This window comes from Euprymna scolopes, chromosome 12 (genome assembly GCF_053919585.1).
Source record: "Euprymna scolopes isolate OS-2025 chromosome 12, ASM5391958v1, whole genome shotgun sequence".
Taxonomy (NCBI): Eukaryota; Metazoa; Mollusca; class Cephalopoda; order Sepiida; family Sepiolidae; genus Euprymna; species Euprymna scolopes.
Window position 1 is genome coordinate 145543912 of NC_136493.1, and position 23664 is coordinate 145567575.

General features: G+C 35.5%; 1 protein-coding gene across 1 annotated transcript in view; it reads left to right on the forward strand.

Annotated features, from left to right (window-relative positions):
- The window catches only part of LOC145291527 (uncharacterized), a 1250821-nt gene that overhangs the window by 215998 nt on the left and 1011159 nt on the right, over nucleotides 1–23664 (forward strand). Inside the window, exon 8 of the mRNA XM_080137518.1 lies at nucleotides 14551–14718. Coding sequence (XP_079993644.1) covers nucleotides 14551–14718 — 168 coding nt within the window. The remainder of the gene's footprint in view (nucleotides 1–14550; nucleotides 14719–23664) is intronic.

Consider the following 23664-nt stretch of genomic DNA (forward strand, 5'->3'; position numbering starts at 1 on the left):
CAATGAAGGTAAAATCCTGGCACTCTATAACGGAGCACCGCTGTGTGAGTCTTTACTGTTCCGTGTTCATTGTCCAGACTGAAAAATAAACGCACATGTATACAAAATTAGCGCTAAACTGGCGCATTCAAATTGAACCAATCAAAGACCGTCTAGCAAATCATGTTAGGCGGGGAAACAAAATGGCGTTGTTATGGAATTTCTCACACTACTTCAAGTCTTTCAGTTGGATTTGTCAGCAATCTAACGACACCATTCACAGTAAATTGTAATTTTGTTTTATTAATTTGATTTTGTTTATATCTTCTCTAATGATATATATATTCTAGCTGACTCGACCTGACCTTGCCCGGTAATATATGTTTTCATGTTGTTTCCATTTTGAACAAAGTATTATCTTTAATAGAGATGTTGTTCAAGTAGAAGTATTAGTAGTGAAAAATGAACTGTTTGAATTTAAAACCAACGAGTTGAAGAAAAGAGACGACTTAAATAAAATCCGTTTGCCTCATTGGTGTAGCAGTTAACAGAACTTCTTCGTAAAATTATCGGTACTTAGAAGTAATAGTGTGAACATAAGCTCTGTGTGTTCACCGCACAGCCAGTGATCGTCCATTCGTTGTGCCGGTTTAGAGTCGTTGCTCGATAAAAAAAATACCAGTCACAGTGTTAATCACGTGATTCAAGTTAGTGTTACACAGAATGTTTTTGTTTTTTTCTTTAAACGAATTTATAACTCAAGTTTGAAAAAGTAACAAAGCTTTATTTTAACAGATCTTATTTTAACAATGATAATCGTTTGCTTCTGTTGAACGGGCTTTTTTAGTTGAGAATGACTGCTTATCAAGGTCCGAGAGCCACTCGAGGATAAGGGTTCATGAATGTAAGGTGGTAGTGTAGTAATCATTAATCGTGAAAATTGGGTAGAATTTGATTATTTATTGGGACGGTTCTACAAGAACTTGATTACATTGGATCTGAAGATTACCATGTTGTATTCAACCGGAAAGCAGGCTTACGGAACAGTGTTCCGAAGGTGGGCATAAATTAGAGTTCTGTCGAGAATTTGTCATGTAAATAACGATAGCGCAAAGGCAGGTGCGCGACGTCTCTTCTGTCGGAAGGAAGTTGCCAGGAAGAGAAAAGGACATCACTTACTAGATTTCAAAGCCAGTTTTGAACTCTATCAAGGCTGAATATAGTGCGCCAAGGAGCTCCTGCCAAGATGTGACAACAGTAATCTATTTTATATATTTTATATATACTTATACAGAACCATTCATTTGAATTGAGGCGTGATGGGGATCTGAACGATTATGATGAAAAAAGAGAAGCTTGGTTTTCGATGAATTAAAATTACTCAACCATCTTTTTCCCCATTGCACCACGTTTTCAAGATCAGAAGAGATGGAATCAGAAAGACCTTATTCATTGAGGGCCTTTGAAATGTCGCATAGATTGTCATGTTGTCTGCATAAATGTCTATGAATTATATAAGAATGTGATTTGGGGGACCATTAATGAAGATCAGGAAGAGTGTTGGGCTCAAGATGGAATCCTGAGAGACGCCAGCGTTGACACAATTAGCTTCTGATTTCTGCCTATCAACGACTACACTTATAAGTCTGTCAGATAAAAAGGATTCAATAACTGAGAGGACATTTCTAGCTATTCCATAGCTGGTGATCTTGTAAAGTAGACCTTTATGCCACACTCTATCAAAAGCCTTAAAGAGTTATTGTTCTAGAGACGAAGCCCTCGTCAAGAGATTCACTAATCCTGTGTGATATAGCAGTTAGTACAAGAGCTGTAGATATTGCAGAACGGAGACCATCTTGCATGTCACTGAGCAGGTTATTTTTGCTGAGGTGGTTGACCACCTCTCTGTTTATCATAGATTCTAGCAATTTATTCATGACGCACAGGAGACTAATTAATCTGTACTAAGAGGGAGATGAGTGATTTCCGGAATTTTTAAATACTGAGTAGACTGATAAAGTTTTCCAAGGTGTTGGGAAGCATTTCTCATTAAGGCAACGTTTAAACAGTTTTGTAAGTATGAGAGCTAGTTCCAGTTGAAGCTTTTTGAACACTATGACTGGAATGCCGTGGGGGCCAGTTGCTTCACTAGAATCAAGGTTTTTGATAAGCTTGGCAACATCACGTACAGAAATTTGTATGCTGCTTAGTGTATTTCCAGACAGAGGAGGAAATACGGGGGGGGGGGGTGATAGGCAGTCCTGATTACAAAGGATAGAATTTGATGCAAAGTTCCTGGCAAAAGGTTTTGCTTTGTTAGATGCTCAAAAACTCTTAGCTTAACAACCCACCTCTACTGGGATATATATATATATATATATATATATATATTGTGGCAAAAAGGAAGAGAAAATGACACTTCATAACGGCGTTTCTTTTGGTTGTCGTTCAATTCATGAGGTATCAGTTTGTCAAGATTTTTTGTCTTTCCAATTTCTCTCAAGTGGTTGGAAATTGTCGTATGTGTTACGACTAAAGCTCTAATTCCGAAGCAAGTTCTCGAACAGCTGTGCATCGATTAGCTTTGACTATATATATATATATATATATATATATATATATATATATATATATATATATATATATATATATATATATAATGTCAAGTTGACAATAAAGTTCTTGCGTTTTTTAACTTTTAAATTCAAATAAACATATTTCTGCTTAAACAAAAAAATATTGATCGAAATAAGCACCGTCAAAATCAACACACTTTTGCCAACGCAAAACAAGTATACTTGTGCTGGTAACGTAAAAAAACAAAAAACTTGCATTCTGGTGGCGATGAAGTAGCTGAAGGCGTTTCTGATATCGCTTAGGCTTTTTAAGCATTTCTCATGCACAAAGTTGTTGAGATGCTTGAAAAATTGGTAGTCGATTAGTGAAATGGCCGGAGAATATTGCTGATGAGGCAAAGTTTGGTAGCCCAATTCTTTGAACTACTGCAGAGTCGTTTTAGCAACGTGCGGTCAGGCATTGTCGTGGATGAGAATTGGACCTTTTTTTGGTTGTTGTTGTCAAAGTGTTTGAAACATTTCATCCATTTGTTGGCGGTACTTCACTGCCGTCATGGTTTCGCCTACATTCAAAAAAAAAATGTAATGGATGAAACCCGTCGCAGACCATCAAACAGTCAGCATGACTTCTTTTGATGCAACTCTGGCTGAGAAACGGGTCATTATTGTGGCAAAAAAGAAGGGAAAATGACACTTCATAACGGCGTTTCTTTTGGTTGTCGTTCAATTCATGAGGTATCCATTTGTCAAGTTTCCAATTTCTCTCAATTAGTTGGAAATCATCGTATGCGTTACATCTAATTCCGTAGCAACTTCTCGAACAGTTGTGCATGGATTGGCTTCGATTAAAGCTCTTAATTCATCTGTGTTAACATCCGATGGTCAACCATTACGCTCATTATTTTCAAGACTCTCGTCGCTGCCACAAAATTTCTGAAACCACCATTGTGCTGTGCGTTCAGTAGTCGTTCCTGGGCCAAAAACCTCGTTTATATCGCAAGCTGTTTCAGCAGCTTTTCGGCCTAGCTTGAATTGAAATAAGAAAACTGAATTTGCGTTTTTCCATCTTGTATTAAACGTTCTGAAAAGACAACAAACGATTTAAAATGGATGTAATTTAAACGATTAAGCGAAAAATGATACATGAAGTGAAAGTATTATAACAAAAACTTATTTGAAAATACATCATTTGAAATCAAAATCAAAAAATTCCGCAATAACTTTCTTCTCAGCCTAATACATAAGTTATTTTTTAACCAAAGCGAAGCAAATGGGGAAGAGTCTCTAATTAGTTGGAAGAGATAGAGAGGGAGTGAAACAAGTGAAAAATAGAAGATGTATAAAGGAGAACATGTAACCCAGCAGGGATCAGATCGCACACACGAGCAGGAAAACGTGCACTGACCTTAAGTTCCTGTGGCAACACTTTTACTCAATCGAGTGCTGAACTCCTCAAAATGAAATCAGGCCTTCTCTAGCAACGAGGAGATAACACTGATGCTCAGCGTGTACAACATATATAACCCCAAGTTCGGGGGCAATACTTGTAGTACTGTTGGGTGATTACCCAACATCAGGCTCTGTAGTTGAATTTCTCTTGCAGGTACACTGGTGTCCGCGGCTGGCTGCTTCTCACAGTTGCAGCTTATGTATCAGGGTTTAGGGCAGAGCTGACAATCAATTGGTCATTCTCCACAATCACATAAAAAAAAATGAATTTAATATATATTTCGATCAAAGAAGGGGTTTAGAGCATTGCAGTCTGTATCTAGACTCAAGCAATTGAGTTTCTGAATATAGGTGCTTTTTCTTTTAGGAAGATAATAAATCTCAATCAGTTTTCTTTCAATAACTTTCTTCTACTTGGCAAATTCGGGCTTGTTCTCAAGGCTCTTCTTTTTTTCTGAGAGTTAACCCACAAGTTTGAAGACCTGTATCTCAGCTGGCCAGGGGGAAAAAAACTTTTTTTCCAGAGTATCTGAGTTTTTATCAAATCGCCTACTTCTCCTCCCATCTTTTCCGGATCATTCTGTAATCCATCTCTATTCTCTACACCTCTCTACTTCACTCTTTTCCCCTTCCTCTCTCCTTGTTTTTCTCCTCCAACCAAATATAAGTCAATAATTTCTTTATTTATTTGTCTATTTATTTCTTTATATATTCTAAATGTTGTTGGTGATGATCAGCCCTTATTTTTCCGACTGCTAGTTTATTGCTGTTTTATGGCACCCTGGTGGCCAATCATTCAGATCTCTAAAATATGGGAGACCTAATAGATAATTCTCCTTTGATTTATATTTTTATAGATTTCTTGGGTTTTTTTATCTAAATTCCATGTAACTGTCTGGCTTCATTAGTTATTTGAAATCATTTTTTCCAAATCTCTTAAAAAACAATCTCTTTCCCTAACTTCTTTGTTTTAAAGAAATCCCATTATCAGGTTGCAAAAAAGGACTGACAATCTTTCTGCATTATCAAACCAAAGCCCGTTGTTTATTATTATTATTATTATTATTATTATTATTATTATTATTATTATTATTATTATTATTATTATTTTTCGTCAAAACAGATATTATTTTTCTGATGGACAGAATTTTTGGACATCTGTTTTTTCTTGAATAAGTCTCAGCATAACTCTCTTTAACCATACATCAACCTCTCTCATCTTCATCTATCTGAGCAAGGCGTCTCTCAGGATCATGTTACAAATATATATGTAGAGAGAGAGAGAGCGGGGGGGGGCTACAGGTTAGTAAATTTAAATTCCTACCGTGTTTATCAATCAGCTAATCGCAAATAGAAATTTTATGGTTACTTTTTAAGTATATTTTCGCTGGCAATTTTAGTTAAAAAATCTTAGTGGTTCCTTGGCGTTATTTTTTATGATTAGTGGTCAAATCATGTTGTTATTTTTATTTTTTAATTATTTTTTTAATTATTTCTATTTTTTATTTTTATTATTTTATTTTTATTTTTGTTTTATTTTTATTTTTATACTTGATTATTATTATTATTATTATTATTATTATTATTATTATTATTATTATTAGCAGCAGCAGCAGCAGAAGCAGCAGTAGCATCAATGACTCAGTGTGATCACCAAACACACGCCCCACAATACATTTCAATTTATCTGAACAATTTTTTTTTTTAATTCTCATAATTGGACGCGGATACACGTATTTATACTCATATAACGCACATACGATAGATATACATCTACACGCATATGCAAATATACACACGCATACACTCATATATACATACGCAAGTAAATATATATATATATATATATATATATATATATATATATATATATATATATATAATAACCCTAGAGAAAGACTTCCAGTCTGTAGTGAAATGGGATCAAAAATGGATGGTAACGTTCAATGCTGCCAAGACTAAGCTTGTTTTCTTCAATAATTACAAAAAACTTTCTCAACCACCAATAACTATGACTAAAGTTACATTACCTAAAAGTACTTCGTTCAAACTCCTCGGCTTAACCTTCACAGGGAACATGAGTTGGAACAGATATATCGAGAGTATTGCCAAGGCTGCTGCGAAGAAGGTGGGCTCTCTCTACCATGCTAGAAAGCTACTTACTCCTGAAATTATCCTGTACCTCTACAACGCCACCATTCGCCGATGTATGGAATATTGTTGTCACATTTGGGCTGTTGCATCTGCTACTAGTCTCTCACTCTTGGACAGAGTTCAAAAGAGAGTCGCCGACCTGATAGGTCGTGAAATGTTATCTAAGCTTCAACCTATTGGCGAAATATTGCATCCCTCTGCCTGTTCTACAAGTTTTACTATTTTTAATGGCATATGCTCTGACGAAGTCCTTGTACGCCCTTGACGTAAATACCCTCAACAAACCCGACAAACAGCAAAGTCCCACCCCTACACAGTAAAGATCCCTAAATGTAAGAAAGCCTTCTACTCTAATAGTTTATTTCCCAGGACTGCTAGACTTTAGAATTCCCTTCCGGGTTCCTGCTTCCCCATCTGTACTGACATGCAGAAGTTCAAGTGTAATGTGGACAGACATCTTGCTGCTCAACTCCCTACATAGTATCCTTGCAACTTATGTCCCTCATAGAAACACCCTACATCAAAATGGCACTGTGCCTTGTTTAGGGTGAAAATGTAATAATTAAAAACAAACATTTATATATCACTAATTTTACAAAGATAAAAAATATATTTTTCTGAGAAAGTTTAACATTCTTGAATGTTAGTTTTAAAGTTTCATTGTATGTATGTATGTGAGAGAGGCAGACAGGGGACAAAGGGTGGAGAGAGGTTACATTCTTGGAATTTAATTGTTACTGAAGGGAAAACAATCACCATTCGTCCATACAAGGAGTACTGTTGCCACAATCACTAGTCTTTCTCTATTTATTAGACATGGTCAAAAAAGAGTTTCCAATTTGATAGGTCCTGTACTGCCAACCAAGCTCCAACCTCTGACTCATCGCTACAATGTTGCATCCATGTGCTCTGTCTGAAGACACTTGCTTCCTGACTAAAATATACCAAATATTAGAGGTGACTGGAGACCGCCTGTGAATTTAATATTCCTTTTACACTTCCTCCTTTGGAGGAAGCCTGTTCAACCTGCCTAGAGTGAATGCTGGACAACAAACAATCAATGTAATTGCTTTATAAGTACTTTAATCGAATGTGGTGTTCTGATGAACTCATAACACTGCCCCCCATTTAACATAAATAGACCCAACTAATCTAACAAGCAACAAATTCCCACTCCTTCACTGTGGAAGTCCCCATATGCTGAAAACCCTCCGACTTCTTTCATATTTCTTGCTTTCTTGACTAACCTGCAAAATTTAAATGCAATGTGAACATACTTCTTGCTACTCAACTCGCTATTTATAGTGTTCCTGTAGGCATCCATAGTATCCCCTTATGTCTCGGTGTCACTGTGTCTTGTTTGGAGTGAATATGAGTACAAAAACAATGATTTTAGCGATGCAATCTTCGAGTAGAAAGGAAAACATGTAAAGAGAATAAGAATAAAGAGTAAAGCGATCGAACAAAGAAATAAAAACAGTAATTCATGTGCTAATTCGTCTCGCATATGAATTGCTAATCTAGCACAGCAGATTTTCTGCTAGGAATAGGAAACTCAGCATTATTCTATTACGAAGCTATCCAACGAACATTGACGAATCTTAAATTAAAGCAGTATTTAATATTTGCATCGTTGGCACTTTAGGAGTGAAGAAACAAAAATGTGTGCGTTAGTTTATTGATCAAATGATGGTTTGTGTGAAGTGGAGAGAGACAATCTGTTCTCTTCACAGTCTTCAAATGACGGTGTTCGCCTACTTACCATATTCTTTCATCTGGTATTACTTGGCCTCCATATATGACCATATCATCTCTTAGGTTTTGGAACTTGTATTCTATTTAACTTTGGGAATTACTTGAATCACAAACTACTGTTTATCTATATGCAGCATGGGTCATAGCTTGGGCCCTTGTAATTTACAAGGGGCCACAATTAAAGACGTTATAAGTGGCGAATGAGAAAAATAGGTGAAGACGATTGTTGTGAACGCCTTGTCTATCGTAACGAAGATGGTTAATAAAGTTGATATAAATGCGAATAGGTGTGTGTGTGCGTGTGTATGTCGCTCCTTTAACTGGTCAATCTACCCACAGCCTTTAATATTGGATTAAAACTAAACACTTGGATAAACCCATCATTTTAGATATATCAATATTTATCTTTCTAACGGATCGATACCCACATACTATAATGATTTAATTCCTGTATATTTTATATTATTCGGACTATTGTTTTCATCTTGAATGATATTTGCACAATGTTTCGGTCAATGTAACCTCCGATCTTCTTCAGGTGTATCTTGTCGAACTCGGGAATCTTTCTATCAAACTTGATAATTTACACGAAATTCCGAACTGAACCCTTCATTTAACCCACAGGACTAGCATGTTCTCGTTCTGTCAGCCACAACCGGGTAGAAATTTTAAGCAATTAGCAATTGTATTCTGAGTATTGCCCGCACTGAGAAAATAAAAGAGTATCACTTACAAATGAAATTTACATAGTAGTTTATTCGTTAAACTTTGGGTCCTTGCGGACAATTCTAGTATGAATTTTGGGAGGGTGGCATAACGGATAAAGTACAAGGTTATTGTGATACCCTTCTAGAGGCTGATGCTCCATCAACGGAAACATTGTGAAAACAGCACTCAAGTTGAGATCAATAGTCCGAATAATCTAAATAATACAAATCATCAAGCCTCATCTAAAAGTTCGGAAACATTAGCTGCATATGTTTTAGGCTTGTTTACTAATTGTTGTTAAATATCACTTTTACAATTGATTTTTCCAAGTACTCTAACCACTGCGCCACGGGTCCTTGTGATATTCTCCTGAAGGTTGAAGGTTCAATCCTCAGTGTGGGCGACCGAAATATACATTTGCGAATTACTTAGGACCTCTATCCAGTCATGGCTGACGGAACAAGAGCATGCTACTCCCGTGAAGTAAATAAAGGGTTCCGCTAGAAATTCCATCCAAATTCTCGAGTTCGACAGAAACATTCCCGAGTTTGACAAGATACACCAGGAGAAAGTCGGAGGTTATATCGACCGAAACGTTGTGAAAATCACACTCAAGATGAGAACAGTAGTCCGATGAATAATAATACAAATAACCAATCCTCATCTCAAAAATTCAGAAATATAAAGTTGAAAATGTTCCTTCTCTTTGTAGTCTATGTAATTCATCTTCTATTCTTTTTCAACATATAGAGTACTGACCTCGGTTTGAAATACCTAGGTTTTGCCTCTAGGTCTACATACAAAGTGGCATGAGTCCCTTTCACTTCCAAATACTACTACTAATAATAATTTTCTCATCTTGAGTGTTATTTTCGATGTAACCTCCGATCTTCTTCAGTTGTATTTTGCCGAACTCGGGAATCTTTCTGTCGAACTCTTATTTTTCAATTCTTAATGCAGCCGACGATTGAAATATACTGTAGAATCACTTATGTTATGGCTGACAGAATGAAATCATGCTACTTCCGTGGGTTGAATAAAGAGTTCTGTTCGAAATTCCATGTACATTTATGAGTTCGACAGAAAGATTCTTGAGTTCGACAGAAAGATTCCTGAATTCGACATCTGAAAAAAATTGTGACAATAAACCCCAAGATATAACCTCCAACCTTCTTCAGGTGTATCTTGTCAAACTTGGGAATCTTTCTGTTAAACTCAGGAATCTGCACGGAAATGTGAATGGAACTGGTTTTTAATCCACTGGGTAACATGCTCTCATTCCGTTAGCCATGATTGAGTAGAAGTTTTAAGTAATTCGCAATTGTATTTTGAGTTAAGCTCGCGCTGAAGACGTTCAATCTCCAGAAGAGTATAATGTTACAACTGAATTTTACCAAGTACTTTATCACCTTACTTTGGACTTCTGGTGGAACGGGAGCATGCTACTTTCGTGGGTTAAGTAAAGGGTTCCGTTCAAAATTCCGTTCAAATTCCCGAGTTCGACAGAAAGATTCCCGAGTTTGACAAGATACATTTGAAAAATATCGTAGATTACATCAAGCAAAAAGTAGTGAAAATAACACTTAAAATGAGAAGAGTATTCGAAAGAATTCAAATAATACAACTAATCAATCGTCATGTATGAGTGTTTCATGTGTTGATCACGATTCCAGAGAAAGGGACAACTCATATGATGCAAACATGGAGGCAGTTCCATAGAGGCATCTCTATGCACAGTCGGAGTGGGTTTGTCTGCTCGTCCGGTATTATGCATGCCGTCTGTTAAACTGTAATCGACTTCTGCAAAACCAAAAACTAGTTGTTAATAATTCTTTGTAACATCTGTCGCATAGTCAATACCAACAGTGTCAAGTGGTGATTCAAATTACTCTTCAAGGTAATTCGTTGGGATCTGTCGCAGGTGCACATGTCCGACATGAATTGCATACCCAATCCATTGCTTGGGATAAGTCGAAAGTATAGAAGTGTTGCATCATTAACATATCTGTTTTGTCTATTCAGATCGATATTAAGGGCACTGACAAGTTCATCAAGCATACAACATGGTACTATGATTAAATTCCTGAGGAGATGCAAGCGATCATGATAGTATGTGTCTAAAAGTTTGATTTTTGCGAAGGTGGCCACAACTGTTCCAGAAAGTATCTCACACCTGACACAATCATCTGCATTTGTGCCAGATATGTTCAAAAACGAGTTACTGTTGTCACATCTGTTGAGTAGTTGTAAAGAGTACGCTTTCCGGTTCAAAACCACTGACAATCTTCCATCCTACTTCTTCTTTCTCACATAAGAGGTGTAGTACGTCTATCGATATTTTTATGCCAGATGTTCATCTTTGATTCTATCGGTATTTTACTAGCAGATGCTCAACTAAGATTCTATCGTGATTTTCATTACACTTGTTCAACTTTGGTTGTATCATTATTTTCATGGCAGATAATCAACTAGATTCTATCATAGCAAATTAAAATACAATCACAAGATTAAATCCATTAAAATGCATGTCGGTGTCTTTGTAAATAAGTCAACCATTTTCATATTCTGCTTATTGTTGAAAATTAATTTGTGACTGTTCGAAACTTAAAATGAAATTGGAAATCTGAGCTATCGAATAAAAAATATATTTACCTGTTAAAACTACAATTTAGTTTTAATCGTTGGTATCCATGATGCTGCATAAACTATTATTAACTTATACTATTTTCTTTCAAATGAATCGTTATAATATTTTTATTTACAACTTTCTGATTTATAACGAATAACATTAGTCAGCAATAAATTTGTTATCTGCGACATTTTATCTCATTAGCTGAATCCAAAAATCACATTGGTTTTGCTCAATCCGGTCAAGTTTTTGAGCTATGACCACATGTTGTATTTTACGTTTTTGTTCTACATGTACGCATGTGTGAAGCATTTTAGAAGTTAGTTGGGGTAAAATGCCATGTTTTGATTGAAAGTGATTTTTTAATGACAAGAAATATTCGGTCCGATAGTTCTGAGTGATTATGTCGAAATAGGATCAGTTTGAAGTCATAAAACTTCGAACTCTTGCAAAATCTGGTGTTCAGCATACATGAAAAAGGACTAGTGTGTGCAGGAGGAATTGGTGTCTTGCAAAAAAAGAAACGTCATCAACAATCCTCTGGTGGGCAGAGATAGAATGCCCTTTATACCGCTGCACAGCAAGCTGTTCATCCAAGTTCTGGACAAGGGTGGTGACTGCTTCACTTACTTGTGCCAGACTTTTCCAGGATTGAAAACTGGCATTTTTGACGATCCTCAGATCCAGTAGCTCAGCAGAGATCCAGAGTTCGAAACTCAATTAAGGAAATGAAACTGAAAGCGAGGAAGGCATTTGTTCTGGTAACGAAGAACTTTCTTGGCAACAATAATGGCAAAAACTATGCAGAACTTGTCAACAACATGCGAACTTCTTTCAGAAATCTGAACTGCGACATGAGTGTCAAAATGTACTGCCTATTCTCATATATCGACCGGTTTCCTGAAGACCTAGGTTCAATAGGTGACGAGCATAAGAGATTCTATTAGGACCTGAGAGAGATGGAAACTAGGTATTAGGGTTGCTGCGACACCGTCATAATGGCTGACTACTGTTGGAGTATGAAGAGAGACCTGCCTGCTACTAAGCATTCCAGGAGTTCAAAGAAACAGAAGTTTAAGCCCTGAAGTTTGAACAATGGTGAAGCAACACACAATTTATGTGAACTTAACTTTATTAATACCATTCAGTTTACAGTAATCAATGTTTCTATCAGGTAATCAATATACGTTGTTGGCAAAACATTTTTCTCTTAAAAACATTTTAAGGGATGATATGCGTTGACAAAATTCCACTGTAATATAATCGATTTTGTCACAAGGTCTGATTTTTATTTTTTGTCATATCAACTTAACACAAAAACCTGATTTGATGGAGAGAAACCGACGCCATTTCCTGATTCAGCAATGCAAAAGTATCAGAAATCAGTGGTAGAGATCTAGCCAACATTCCAAACGTAAAAATTGTTTCCCACTGTTATTACTTGAAGCATTAAGAAAAGTTGTAAACAAAATCTTTAAAGAAAACAATAGGTAATCATGGTAAATACGTACCATGTTGAAATACTAACGCGATCATTCAGAAACCCATTCCTAACATGAGCAGAGTAAACGTCATCTCATGAATCGATAAGCAGGAGACATTGTCAAAAGTGAATGTAACTTGAAAATTCTCCAGAAAAAGAAAACAAATAAATTAAAATTAAAATCTGTCAACAGTCTTTAATTTAATTCGAGAACTTGTTTGCGCTCATTAGCAAAGAAAATTTATTCTTTGTTTAATTTATGAGGAAGTTAAGTAAATATCACGATATGTATAATTAACAAATGTTGTCCTCGTGTTATTTATAAGCGAAGTCGGCCATATTAGTTTAAGCTGAGCTGTCTGTTTTTACAGTCTCCTATTACAAAAAGCAATTACATGCAAATATTTTGAACTGATAGTTTCGTTATAATCTGTCATTCTATACAACTTGAGTTCTTCAAGGTTAGTGAGAAGATGGAAGACATAGACGAGTACTTTCACATATCCTCACAGGGAAATATCACACGGTGTCAGGTCAGGTGATCGTGGTGGCCATTTCAGCATCAAATTGTCTTTCTCACCACCACGGCCGATCCATCTCTCTAGCAGATTCTCATTGAGATAAGCCCATACAGTGAGCTTCCAGTGTGGTGTAGCCCTGTTCTATTCAAAAATGAAGCTTTCATGTTCATTCTTTTAGCCTGTTGGAAGCATTTGCAGATAGACATCCCCGTTCATATTTCCTTCAAAGAAAAACGGTCCATGAAACTGATTCTTGGAGATGACGCAGTGCACATTCACTTTTAGTGAGTCCCTCTCGTGCTCAATTGTGGCATAGGGATTTTCTTTGCCCAAATGCGAACATAATGCTTATTGACTTTGCCATTCGTATGAAACGTGGCTTCATCACTAAAAATTAGACACTCATCGAACTCATCTTTTTCAAGTTTCTCTAGCATTTCAACACACAATTCTTTAGATTTTCGCGTGTCATCTTCCTTTAAAGCTTCAACGAGCTACAACCTGGAGGCTTTCATTTGAAATCGTTTCCTTAGAACGTGCCAAACTATTGGTTGAGGAATCTGGGTTTCCACATTTACTCTTCTTACAGACTTCCCAGGAATGTTTCACGAACTTTCTCGACCTTCTCTTCTTCTGATGATGGCTGCCCAGACCCTTTAGCCCTGCATAAGAAGCCTTCTTCTTAAACCTTTTGATGCCAGGTCCAAATTTGTTCATTAATTGGTGCATTTTTGGCAAATTTACAAAGAAGGCAAGCTGCACAGTCTTGTGTGACTATCTTTGAGCATATTCAAATGTGGAAAATAACCTTTTTTTAAGTAAACAGGATTTCTTAACCTGAAAAGAGATAAATGTCAAACATTTAACCCTCCTTTATCCTCGAGTGGTCTTTGGACCTTGATAAGTGGTGATGCCTATGTAAAAAAAAAACAACATTAAACATAAAATCTTGAACTGTTTCTATACTATCTGTGAAAATTTGAGGTCATTCCAACGAAAATTGCCAAAATTATTGACCTGCGAAATGACATCAAATTTTTGGAACATCCTGTCTATATATATATATATATATATATATATATATATATATATATATATATATATATATATATATATATATATACAGTATTGATTTACAGTATTGATTTAAATAATTTAATTATTTTTTTCATTTTCATATGTGTGATAAATGAAAATAACTGTTGTGTATTGTTTATTTATATTAATGAATTATTATATTTAAAAATGCAATTTTCTGCAGAATTGGCTCCTATACAAATTGTGTTTGACTTACAGGTTTGATGGTTACGAAGCGTTACGATTACGTTGCAATTGAGAACAGTGCTCCTCCCGTGCGGGTTCTTCTACGTGACACTACATTCATTGAAGTGACACTTGGAACAATAATGAAAGGAGATTCTGGCATTCTGGGTCTTTGCAGTAATTATAATGGCAGAAAACAAGGTAAGTTGAAATTAGTATTTTTAAAAATTCTATAGGGTTCCCCCTAAAGAAAACTACATGCAAGGCGTCGTTAATAAATAAAATTTAATCATTTTTTTAATCCAGACATTTTTGAAAGAAATAAACTTTAGTTTATGTCTGACTTGTCCACCCAGTTTCGGGATTGGATATGACCTTAAACTATATCCGATGGTGAGGCCCCAGCTTGCGGGCTTTGGGGAGTGTGGAGCCACCCCTTAATTGCCATTGCTCTCAGGTCCACTCTGACCCGGAGTGATAGTACCGGTTAGGGTCCCAACTATGGGTTTAATAGGAACTAATTTGAAAAAACAACAAATTCTATTAAAAACTTTTTCTTCAAAATTATTGGATTTCGCATTAAATGACCTGAAAAGGGTTGATATGCCGTAAAACGAAAACAACCAACCAACAACACAGTTTCATTCAAGTGTGTCCAACAGTCACTTTTTATTAGCATTCAATTACATGTGGAAAATACTTTGATGATCCTATCATTAGTGTAGGGACTTACTTGTGCATGATTCAAAGGGTCGGTTGTGAAACGAAATGAAAGAGAAAGAAAGGAAAAACTAATATGGCGAGACAGTTTGTTTTATGGTGAATAATCATGTGACTGTGAATGTTTATGCAAATGAGACTGGTTTATAAAAGCGGACGTGAAATGAGCATGAGGCGAGTTGAAGGAAGGTGTGTTACTTATGCAGACGTGTGGAAGTCGGCTGAGAAGATCATTACATTTGGAAGTCGGAAGTTTTGACAAGTGTCGAATTTAACCGAGAAATTGGTAATTTGAAGTGCAGAATAAATAACACTTGAGTTATTTACTTATGATTAGTAAGATGTGTGATCTAGAATCGGTTTCATATTCACCGAATCTTAATTCCCCCAGATTTTTTTATTTTGTGTTAACTCGAATATAATCTCTATCCAAACAATCCCAATATTATTTCTCGACTGAAAAGATTCATCACAACGTAAATCAGACGAGTGCCAAGAAACAGTGTCAGAGTTATTGCAAAATGTGCATGTCGCATCCAGTATTTGTATGACAATGAACAAAGACTGTTGGATATTCATGAGTGAAACTTAGTGGGCAAGTAAGGCATACTGAAGTTTACTTGTGTTAAATATGGTTGGATTGCAGAAAGTATCATGAATTTTATTAAAATTTTCATAGATGGTATTTGTTTAGGGCAGTGGTTCTCAACCTTTTTCACTCCATTCCCCCCTTCATGAATTCTCAACATTCGTGTGGCTCCCCTTCATTTTTCTCCCAAATCCCACCCTGCCAAAAAAGGCGCAGAAAAAAAAGAATAAATAAAATGTTGATGAAGAGAACACCCTTGCTTTATTACAAAGTTTACAGTCATAATTATCTTATATTGATAGATTTCTGTGATATGCTTAACTTACATCACTAGACTACAAAAGACTAGCAGACAATAGCAAATTTGATTTGGATGGGAGAAAGTTCAATTAACCTCTGCATACTTTATCACACATCAGTGGGAAGGCTGATATTGTTTCTTTTCAGTCAGTTGACGAATCCGAGGTTGTGTCACTGACAATGCACATCTCATGTCGGGGTCCACATCCAATCGGTTGCGGCTCTTATTCTTGATTTGTAGAAGGGTGGAGAAACCAGACTCACATAAATAGGTAGTTGAAAAAGGCAAGAGTAGTCGAAGTGCAATCTCACTGACTTTTGGATATGACTGATGCATCGAACACCAGAATACATTCAGAGATTTTTCTTCATAGAGATCTTTGGCAGCAGAATCATGTTTGAGATCAAGGAACTCGTCCTGAACATCACTGGGAATGGTAGTAATATCAAGAGTGCCAGAGAATGGATTCCTTACCAACTTCCCTTCTTCCTCCTCGAATTCTGGGAAGTACATATTAAGTTCACTTTCCAAGGATCTCAGATGCTGGGTGATTTCAGTTTTAAGTAATGGGTCAAGCAGACTATCTTCTTCATTCTCGTCAAGGACAGCTGAAAGGTTTTCAAACATGGCAACATTCCCGGCACCGACTTTCCTTTGCCAATTCTGGAGCTTGGCAAGAAATCCACGAAGACAGTCCATCAGGTGAAACACATTTCTTTCCTTGCCCTGTAGTTTCAGATTCAACCTATTTAGCTGCTCAAATATATCTGCTAAATATGCAAGACGTGGCTCCCACAAAACCTCATTGAAGTGACTCAACAGATCATCTTTCCCTTGCATTTCCAGAAACAATTTTAGCTCCCCCCGAAGTTCAAACACTCGATTCACAACATTGCCCTTGGAAAGCCAGCGCACTTTGGAGTAAAAGAGGAGAGCTTCATGCTCCGAATCCATGTCTCTACAGAGGTTCTGGAAAAGGCGAGAGTTCAGAGCTCCAGCTTTTACAAAGTTGACGCATTTGACCACTGCCTCCAGGATCTTGCAAAGTTCATCAGGGAGGGTTTTCGACGCCAGTGCAAAACGATGGATCATACAATGAACCCCCTTGGCATTCGGAGCTACTTCCTTGACACGCTTCTGGAACCCTGATTTTGATCCCAGCATCGCTGGAGCCCCGTCTGTACAGACTCCACAACAATTTTCCCATGGGATCCTGTTAGCTTTGAAGAAAGAAGGTAGCTTTTCCATCACATCTTCAGCTGTTGTGGTGGTCTCAAGCTGTGTACATAACAGATATTCTTCCTTGATATCACACAAGAAAATATACCTAACAAACACGAGTAGCTGTGCACACGAACTCACATCCGTTGACTCATCCAGTTGTATTGCAAACATACCAGCTGGAGACGATTTGATCTCCTGTATCACTTTTTCCTTTATGTCATCTGACATTTCATTAATTCTCCGCTTCACTGTGTCGTTTGACAAGGAAATTTGTTGAATTTTACGTTCATTTGCATCTCCAAGAACACGCTTGACCATCTTTAAAGTACATGGCTTAATTAAGGTTTCACCAATTGTGTGGGGCTTCTTTTGCTTCGCTATTTCAAGGGCAACCTCGTATGATGCCTCAACTACACTTGAGGTCTGTTGTTGGAAAGCACCAGTTGCATCCAGTTTCTGTTTTCCGAAACTACTTTCATGGCGCCTGAAGAAATCGGGGTCTTTTTCAGCATACTGTGGATGGATGGTCTGCAAATGATGCTTCAACTTACTAGGCCTCATAGAATCGTTCCCCAACACTTTGAAGCACAGTACACACTGAGGTTTCTCGATGCCATCAGCGAGAATTGATGTAAATCCGTAGCTAATGTACTCTTCACTGTACTTCCGCTTCTTAGTAACACTAGTAGCCATCGCAAATCTAGGGAAAATAAAGAAGACAGACCATCAGAACAAACATTAAGTGATAAGACAAAAGAATGATAATGAAGGACAGATAAATAGGACAAGTGATAAAATGACAAACACACAAATATCCACATACATAATACATCCATGGACTCACACATTAAGCACACACACAGTCATACACAAACATACACAGAGAGAGTAAAGATGATAAACATTCACACTCAACCTAGCAAGCTGAAATGTACTTTCTACAGCAAGAACACACCTCCTTTGACAAGCACTGCCCCAATTGAAATTATGAGAAGAATAGCGAGTCACATCAATATTAGCACTAAAAAAAAAAGCAGGAATACCTGAGTAGGGAATGAGCATTGAGCATGAATACAATGATACCAAAAAATAAGAAAATAATAAAGGAAGTGCACAAATATTTCACACACGAAAACAGCGACCGCATTTATAATTGTCGAACAAAATAAGTAAAACAGTATACAGTATGGTTCAGAATCAATTATACCCACATGTTTACGTGCTGATATCCAAGGCCACACTGAGATAATTCGATCACCTCTCTCCCACATACATACACACATACATACATACACACGTACACACACATTCGTAACAATATTATGTAGGTAACAAAATTTTATTGTCAACTTAATCAATTAAAAAAGAAAATTCCACCATGGCCCCCCTAAATTATTGCCATGGCCCCCTTGGGGGCCATGGCCCCCAGGTTGAGAGTCTATGGTTTAGGGGTTACTATTTTTATATTAAAATGTTACAATTGTGGAACATTTTCATTAATGAGTCTTTCCTCCTGGTTGAATCTTTCTGCTTTTATCATTCGATGATGAAGTAGACACTTTTTTAATGTTTTGTTTTTCTTTTTCTACCCAAATGTTATAATAATGCATCTTCTATTGAATGATAATTCCATAGAAATCTCTCTCTCTCTCTCTCTCTCTCTCTCTCTCTCTCTCTCTCTCTCTTCCTCCATCTCTCTCTCTCTCTCTCTCCATCTCTCACTCTCTCTCTCTATATATATATATATATATATATATATATATATATATATATATATATATATATATTTGGATTTTACCGTCATTGGATAATTTACCTTTCACCAGACTATCCATTCACGTGAAATCACCTTTTTCTTCACCCTATTCCCTCTGCTTCACATTTTGTTATCAAGTAAGATCTATGACTTTCTTGCTGTTTCATCAAATACTTTTGCAAGCAAAATCCTACCCTCTGATGAGAAGGAAAGTATTTCCTCGAAACTTTGCTGATTAAGGACTATCCACTTATTTAGTGTTTCCTTTTTAAAATTAAATATGTTTTTAACTCTTTTTCAAAGTGTTTTTTAGCATGTTTTATTAACTAGTTGTTCTTATATATATATATATATATATATATATATATATATATATATATATATATATATATATATATATATATATATATATATATACATACATACAAATGTTGTTGGACAACAAAGAGCTTCCATTTGATTAGACCTTGTTTTATTTTTTCAATTTTCCTGAACGGTCTGCATTATTTGGATTCTAACCGTTAAAGGTACATAATAGTTAACATGCGAAACCTCATAAACGAAACGTTTTACTGAACTCGGAAATCTGCACGAAATTTGGAACGGAACCTTTTATTTTATTTAACGGGTTAGCACATTTCCGTTTCGTCATAAATCCTAATAATTTCCCAAGTACTTTATCGATTATGCTAAGAGACTTTGCGGACAATTTTAGTAAGAATGTAGGAGCCTTAAACGTAAAAAACGTTTAAATAACGCTCAAGATGAGAACTGTAGTCCGAAGAATAAAAATAATAAAAATAATTAATACTCATCTCAAAAATTCATAATCTGATTATGCCATGTTTCATGATGGTGACTTGTACGTAGTATTTCTCAGAGTGCAGTGGCCATTTAAGGCGTTCATCTGATACTTTAGAAGCTCAGATCTCAGAGTTTTTTCCGTTGATATGGCTTGATAGAGAAAAGTGCTTCATTAATGAACCACGCCCATTTAAAAGTTAATAATTTCTTGACACGTGCTTCTCTTGCTATACCACGGATCAGCTGAGTGATGGTCACGCGACATACTTGTGCCATTTTATATGCCAGAACACAGTTCTTTCTGTTAACGTGGTCAGGTAGAAAGAACATGGCTTTATCAATGAACTTCACATCTCGGAGGAAATCTGTCACTTTGGATGATTTTTAACGTTATTCTATTTCATGTCAACCTTTAAAAGTTTAAAAGAATGCTTTAATAATGCAGAGATGCGCTTGTAAGAAAGAAGGCTTCATAACAAGTGATTTTTTTTAATATTTAAATCTTACTTGCCTCTAGTGTTCCTCCGCGATCACTAGAGTTTTATTTGATGCCGGAATTTCACGATATTTTGAAGATATGATCCTCTTGTCAAATTTTTGTATTTATTTGTTCGTTGACTATGAAATTGCTATTTTTCTGGATTTTTATTTTCGTTTTTGTTTTGTATTATAAAATATTCAAATTTGAAAACCTACTTCTGTTGTTGTCATGCGTATAACAACCACGTTACAATATATAATAAACACGCACGTTGTCAGAGCCCATGCGTGTCGTCTCTTTAATTGATAGAACGCAGGAACGCGTCTTATTTATAATTGAGGTTTTAATCGTTTGAGAAAGATAGAAATTTATAGCGTGAAGAGAGGGAAAGATATATATATATACATATATATATATATATATATATATATATATATATATATATATATTTAACCAAGAGAGATAGATAGAGAGAGAGGAAGATAGAGAGACAGAAAAACAGAGACCGACCGACAAGGACAAAATTACTCAAATTACTTTATGATTCGGCTTTCCTAACTTGCATCAAAAGTTGGAGCCTCACATGTCCGATGGCTGTCAAATCTAGCTGGAGAAGAGATCACCTTACCTTTTGACAGAAATGATGTCATTTCCGTCATGCACAGTGGTAATACTCTGACCTTACGCCTATCAATCATTTAACGATTTCGTCACTCATTTCGGCACCCTCCCAACTGATTCATAAATACTTCATCCTAGGATAAGAGACCCGGGCCCTCATTCTGAAACACTTCATCCATCTAATAATAGCTTTCTCCTTTGTGAACTCTATAAACACGCCAGCCTTTCCTCTCTTAGCCGTTTTATGAATGTTAAGCATGCAGAACTATTCATTAATGCATCTTTCATTGTTTTAGCACATGTTAACAATGTGTTTTCTATGTTAACAATCAGGAACAATTTAAGACTATATTGTCAATGATATATTTAAGATATTCATAAAGTTTAGTCTTCAGAAGATTTGTTTTTCGTGATATTAATCATTTAATCTTTAAATAATTACATTGCATTGTGCATCAATTCCTCTGATGTTCCACTATAATAGACTCATTGTTTCTTTAACTTGAATTGTATGCTGTTTTAACAAAAACATAGATAAGTATTAAATCTTTCCTAGTTGTGTTAATTATAATAATCATAATATACTTATGATAATTATAATTATGATAATCATAATTACGATAATTATAATTATGATAATTATAAGCAAGTTATAAGACGTTTGCAGGATTTCAAATGTAAAACTAATTTCAGTGCATTTTTAATTGATGTTTAATTTTAGATACAAAACTATTTTAAGGGTATCACTAATTAATGACTAAAATCACATGCAAAATTCCAAGTACATTGTAATTGATGCGTAATGTTTTAGATATAAAACTATTTTTAAGTATATTGCAAATACTGAATAATTTCACATGCAAAATTTTAATTGCATTGTTAATTGATATCTAATTATGTATATAAAACTATTTTTAAGTACATCACTAATCTATATAGCTATAAAAGTGACATTGTCTGTCTGTGTGTGCAGATTTCCCTACCAAACTACTCTGACAATTTTCAGTCTACAAACTTGAGATTTGACATAAGCGGTATTGAGATTTGGAAAAATCTTTTTAATCGGTTTTCATCCAGAAATATGGCTGTCAAGGGGTCAAAGTTCAACGATTTAACATTTGAAAACTCTACCAAACTCCTCCGCCAATTTTGGATCGAAACACTTGAAGTTTTAGATGTAGGTTACTTGGACATGGGTCAAACTTTTTAATTTGATTTGAGCTCAAAACAATAAATGTTAAGAGGCTAAAATTTGGGTGAAAGTTTTAAAAAGTTTGATCTCCGCGGTTTATACCAAATTACTCAGCCAATGTTCGGTATATACATTTGAAAATTTATATAAAGTGCATTCAGACATAGGGCAAGCTTTGTAATCGGTTTTTAGCCGAAAATTTGACTGTGAAGGAGCCAAAGTTTAAAAGATTTGACCTTTGCAGTCTCTAGCAAACTAATCAGTCTAAACATTTAAAATTATACACAAAAGGATATTCAGACATGCAGTAAACTTTTTAATCTATTTTTGGGTGAAATTTTGGCTGCCAATAGGTCAGGGTTAAAAGAGTTGACCTTTGCAGACTCTACCAAACTCCTCTGCAAATTTTTGGTCTAAACACTTGAAATTTTAGATGTATGTTACCTGAACATGAGTCAAACTTTTTAATATATATATATATATATATATATATATAAGTTATGAACAGTACATAGGGCCCGAGCAAGCCGGACCGAACTGCTAATATTGAATAATTTTACATGCAAAATTTCAATTGCATTGTTAATTGATGTATAATTATTGATATAAAACTATTTTAAGTACATCGCCAATTGAGGATTAATATTTTAGGTAAAAACGATTTTTAAGTACATCAGTAATTGATGTATAATTTCACATGCAAAATTTCATACGTAAAACTAATTCCAAGCGCATTGTTAATTGATTTTTAATTTTAGATAGAAAAATTATTTTTAAGTACATCGCTAATTATCTCTCTTTTATATACAAAATTTGAAAGGTATCGTTAATAGATACATAATTGCATAAATAAAACTAATTTCAAGCGCATGTTTAATTGATGTCTAATTTTAGATAGAAAAACTATTTGTAAGAACATCGCTACTTGTTGCTTAATTTCAGATGCAACTCAATTTATCTAATTGATGGCGTAGTTGGTATTTATTTTAAATTGGTACAACAATTTCAATCTGACTTTAAGCAAAATGTTTTGATTGAACATGTTTCATGAAGTTTATTATTGTATTGTTCTATATTTTAAACTTTATAAACAACATGAACACTTTGTTTTCAAAATGACATTGGCGACAGTTCATCTGACTCAGCAATCTATGGAATTTACATGAATTTGAAAAGAAAATTAAATTGCTTCTATAATTGCTTTGCTATTTTAGACTAAAGACACATTTTACCGTGCGTCTGTCTGTCTGTCTCTCTCTCCCTCTCTCTCTCTTTCTCTCTCTCTCTCTCACACACACACACACACACACACACGTAAATTTTGTGTGCATACCTCACCATCTGACTGCTTTTTAAGGATATTGGTTACATATTTCATTTTCTGTGCAGACGACAATTGGCGATAATCATTTCGCTCTCTCTCTCTCTCTCTCTCTCTCTCTCGCTCTCTCTCTCTCTC